The sequence below is a fragment of the Charadrius vociferus genome, unplaced genomic scaffold (assembly GCF_000708025.1).
Source record: "Charadrius vociferus isolate BGI_N301 unplaced genomic scaffold, ASM70802v2 scaffold241, whole genome shotgun sequence".
NCBI classification, from domain to species: Eukaryota; Metazoa; Chordata; class Aves; order Charadriiformes; family Charadriidae; genus Charadrius; species Charadrius vociferus.
The window spans coordinates 159,127-163,533 of record NW_009646932.1 but is presented as its reverse complement, the minus strand read 5'-3'; the positions used below and the strand labels follow the sequence as shown (position 1 = coordinate 163,533).

The following is a 4,407-nucleotide window of genomic DNA, read 5'->3' as shown; positions in this document are numbered from 1 at the left end:
GCCTAGCGCTTGCCCTCTGTCCCGCAGGTGAGAGGCTGGCCAGCCCCACGTGCGTGCGCTTCACTGCGGAGATGGTGCATCACCTGCTGCAGTGGGAGCCGGTACACAACGCCCCCAGCGACGTCCACTACGAAGTGGAGCACAAAGTGTGAGTACAGTGATGGGGGCACAAGGGGGTTGGTCCCTGCCCAGGGTCACCGACAGCGGTGGCAGCCGAGGCTCTGGCACCACTCAGCACCGCTCTCACCTCCGGCGCTTCTCCCTGCAGCTACGGCACAAATTTGTCCTGGACAGCCATTCCAAACTGCATGAAGCTCTTGAACTGCTCCTGCGACCTCACATACTACACCCTGGATCCTGCCCTGCGCTACTACGCACGGGTCAGGGCTGTGTCCGGAAACCACACGTCCCTGTGGCAGAGGACCAACTCTTTCTCCCCACAAGAAGGTAGGTCTGGTGTGTGCCTCCACTGCACGGCGGGGGCAGGAGGCTTCGAGGATGGCAGAGGTCAGGCTGCCAAACTGCTGGGGGAGAACTTTGGGACAGACGAGAGCAGGGATGTCTCTTCATACCTTCCTGGAGGGCAGCCAGGCTGCGGGATGGGACGGGACAAACCTAGGACAGGCAGCTCGGGCTGCGAGGGACAGCCACAGCTCAGTCCGCTGCTGCAAAGGCTCTTACTGCTGCAAACAGCAGAAAACCCTAACGCGCTCTTCCAATGGGCTTGTTTCCAGCCAGCCTGCGCCTGTCAGGCCAGAGCCTCTCCGTGATGGGCAACACCATCCACGTGCAGCTGCAGCTGCTCCTCAGGGAGGGGAACCTCACCGTGAGATACGATGACATACAGAAGCACGCAAGGCGGTACCGGGTGTTCGTCAGGAGGGCGCAGGACAATCGCACGGTGAGATGAGTTGCTGGTCCCGTGCTGTCCCCATCTGTCGCAAGCAGCACGGCTCGAGTTGAAAAACACATTTTTTAAGTACAGTCTTCTGTAAAACTTAATAACATCACGGAGAGATTTCTCCGTATGTTTTATTGCAGTAGGTTCCCCAACCCTTGCTGGGACTGCGGGTCTAGCTGCTGTCAGCTGTATTGCTGAGCAGCCGGGGACTTCCCCCAGGGGACAGTGGAGGAGGCGGGAGGAGAGCACGAGGCTGGGGGCTCTCAGGTACCAGCCCATGCTCTGGTCGTTGCAGTACGAAGAGGTGAAGACCACCCCAGAGTTCAACATCAGCAACCTCTTCTGGGACACGGAGTACTGCATCAGCGTGGAGCCCGACGTGGCCAGCCGGCAAATCCGCGCCACGCGCACCAATGAGCAGTGCGTCACCATCGGTGAGACAGACAGTAAGTGGCAGGAGAGCCAGGGAAGGGGGGGACCTTGCGGGACACGGATCCTCCTCAGCCTCCTGGCCCTGGGGGCACGCGGTCCACAGCAGGACAGACGCTCCGTGCCCCCGCAGCAGCGCCTTCATGCTATGTGCACCGAGGGCTCTGCCTTTCCTCCCTCACCCACGCATGTCCTCTCCTGCAGGGAGTGCAGAGCTTGTCCCGAGCATCGTCAGCTCCTCCTCCATCACCGTATTGCTCCTGGGTCTCCTGGGAGCTCTGCTGGTGTGCACCTACATAAAGAAACCCGTGAGGCCGCCATCTGTCCTGGTAAGGCAGCCGGGCACACGGCACCCTTTGCGGCCAGCACGAGGTCGCAGACTCGGGCAGCTGTTGGGAGAGGCAGGGACGAAGCACAGCTCACTCTCCTCTTTCCTCTCCCTCCCAGAAGTCTTTCATAAAGCAGAGCTCGCTCTGGGTGGAGCAGGAGTCCTCGTCCTCCGGCAGCCCGGACGCAGACCCTGTGCAGCAGTTGTTCCTGTGCCAGAAGGAGCCCCAGCAGGACAGCGGCCACAACGACAGCACCGGCGCAGCCCAGCTGTCCCCAGAGAAGGGCTGGAGGCTCCCAGCACGGCCCGAGGACCGGGAGTGCCTGCTGGGGCCGGGGACCATGGGGAGTGGAGACAGCAGCTGCACCAGCACCGACAGCGGCATTTGCCTGCGCACCTCCTCCTCCTCCGAACTGAGCTGCTCCTCAGGCCACGAGCCCCAGGGCTACAAGCGGCAGTTGCCCACTGGTGACGACAGCGGCATAGGCTTGGAGAGCCCTCGCCCCACATGTTCCTGCGACAGCGGGAACGCCAGTCCGGCCGAGACGACGCAGCCCCACGGAGGGGAGCTCAGCCTCCCCCCCACCGCCGGCCAGGACAGCCAGCAAGACGTGGAGTTCCGCGGGTACCTGCAGCAGTCCAAGGGCACAGTGGAGCCAAGGCAGGACCCAGCCAAAGGGATGCTCTTCTCGGGCTGCGCAGGATCCCCGCAGGGCCCAGGCAGCACCGACACCGTGCTGGATGTAGAGTGCTCCGAGCTGGCTGTGGCCAAAGGGTACTTGAAGCAGTCCTCTCCCGAGCATCCCTGCAGCCGCACACAGGACCTTGCTCCGTGGGGAGACCCTCGGCAGCCCACCGCCTGCGACTTTTCCAGCCAGGTGGGGCCCCGAGCCCCCACTCTGCTGAGCTATGGGGCTCCGGGTGCTCCCTTGGCCTCTAAAGCCAGCCCTGAGCTCCTGAAAGCTCCCTTCGACTTGAGCATCTTCAACACTGACCTCCTGGGGACGCTGCCCATCATCTCCAGCCTCAGCACCAACGAGTGGCTCGGGTTGCAAATCAACCCCCTGAGCCTGCTCAACGGGGACAGCAAGGACAGCCGGCTGTGAGCCGTGCCCGTGCTGGGGAGCGGGTGCCCGCCAGCCCCCCACGCTCACCCAACTACCTCTTCTAGCCACTGCCCAAAGGGAACAGCTACTCCTATAAGCTACTGCCGACCCCTGAATGCATCAGCTTGAGCGGTGCCCTGGCCGAGACTCGCCCGGCAAGCACCAGCCTAGCTACCTCTGGGGCTGCTTTGGCCCTGGTACCGCTGTGGCCGGCCCCCAGCGCGCCCCGTCCCTTCCGTCCAGGAGGTCTCGTCTGTAAAGCTAACAAGACACGGGGACGGGCTGTGCCGGAGGGTCTCGTCCCCCTTCTCTGACCACCAAGCCCAAGGAGACACACCAGGATGTTTCCGAAGGACGATGCTGCCTTGTCTGCGCTCTCCAGCAGCCCAGCGCAGGGCACGCAGCCCCGGGGCTCAGGGCCACCCCAGGGGCTGGGGCCAGCCCTGCGCTTCCCCTCCCCACTTCCCCCTTCCCCAGCGAGCGCTGGGCTCCTCCAGCTGACGTATGTGCTGCCAGTGCTGTCCAAGCCTTTCACAACACCGACACCGAAAGCGAGAGCAGCCTGACGTCAGCCATCCTGCTGCTGGGAGCGTGGACCTCCCACCCTGGCTGGCCTCGCTTGGAGGGAGCGAGGGACCTTCCTGACCCTACAGAGACCCTATTCAGCCCCTCTGGCGGAGACCCGGGGCGCTGGCTACCTCCGGCGGGGTGCAGGACGCGTCCAGCACCTGCCATAGGAGCTCAGCAGGAGCCAGGGCAGCCCTGCCCACACTATGGTCCGTGTTCTGCCACTATTGCATACAGACATTATTTATTCTATTTAATTTGTAAATACAGAAAGGATGTGCTGTTATTTATTTGGTCCCTTCATCTATACATCCTCTTCTGAGGTCAAGTTGCGCTTTCCGTTTTCAGATATGGACTTTCCCCTGCAGCAAAAGGCGACTTGCCTTTGCCTCACACAGGGAAGCGTGTTTCCACATCACAACTGGAAAAAAAGAACAAAGCTGGCCAGCTGAGAGCTTCACTCATCTGAGGACAGGGGTAGCTGTCCCAGGCGATGTCGCGTTGTGGGAGCACACGCCGGAGGAACAGCAGGGAAAGGGCCCTGGGCAGCTTGCGGTGGTTTCAGAGGGATGCTCTGGGCAGGCAGCGCATCCCACAAGGAGCAGCTTGGGGACCACGCACCAGGGAAGGACAGGAGCACCTCCAGGGCAGAGTGGAACAAGTCAAAACCGGGAGGCAGGGGAACAGTTTCTGTCAGAACGGAAACAAGCACAAGATGGGAACGACTTACCGTGAGCTATACTTTACTACTGCCAGGTCACCAGAGAGTTTCTCCAAAAGTGACTTAGTTTCCAAGAACCTTCACAGGGGGATAGTCTCATTAAAACTGTTGGTGGAAATCCAGCTCGGGGAGTACTTTTTTTTCAGGTGAAAACATGAATCACTGCAGTCAGGAGAAGGGATGCTGATGCATTGCCACATTTCCTTCTGTTACGTCTGACGTTGCACGACTCGCACTTAAGATGCGCTCCCCGCGTCACGCCGAGGGCCTGGCCAAGGCCAGCCGCGGGCATCCTCCTGCCCGTCCATTTCCACCATCTCTTCTGCTTCTGGGTATTTTGGGGGTTGGGGCTTTT

General features: G+C 61.3%; 1 protein-coding gene across 1 annotated transcript in view; it reads left to right on the top strand.

The window, feature by feature from the left end:
* The window catches only part of IL10RA (interleukin 10 receptor, alpha), a 4,153-nt gene extending 1,389 nt beyond the window's left edge, over nt 1-2,764 (top strand). The window contains exons 2-7 of the mRNA XM_009894738.1: nt 28-148; nt 269-447; nt 735-901; nt 1,197-1,347; nt 1,535-1,659; nt 1,778-2,764. Coding sequence (XP_009893040.1) covers nt 28-148; nt 269-447; nt 735-901; nt 1,197-1,347; nt 1,535-1,659; nt 1,778-2,764 — 1,730 coding nt within the window. The remainder of the gene's footprint in view (nt 1-27; nt 149-268; nt 448-734; nt 902-1,196; nt 1,348-1,534; nt 1,660-1,777) is intronic.
* Nucleotides 2,765-4,407: the final 1,643 nt, after the last annotated feature.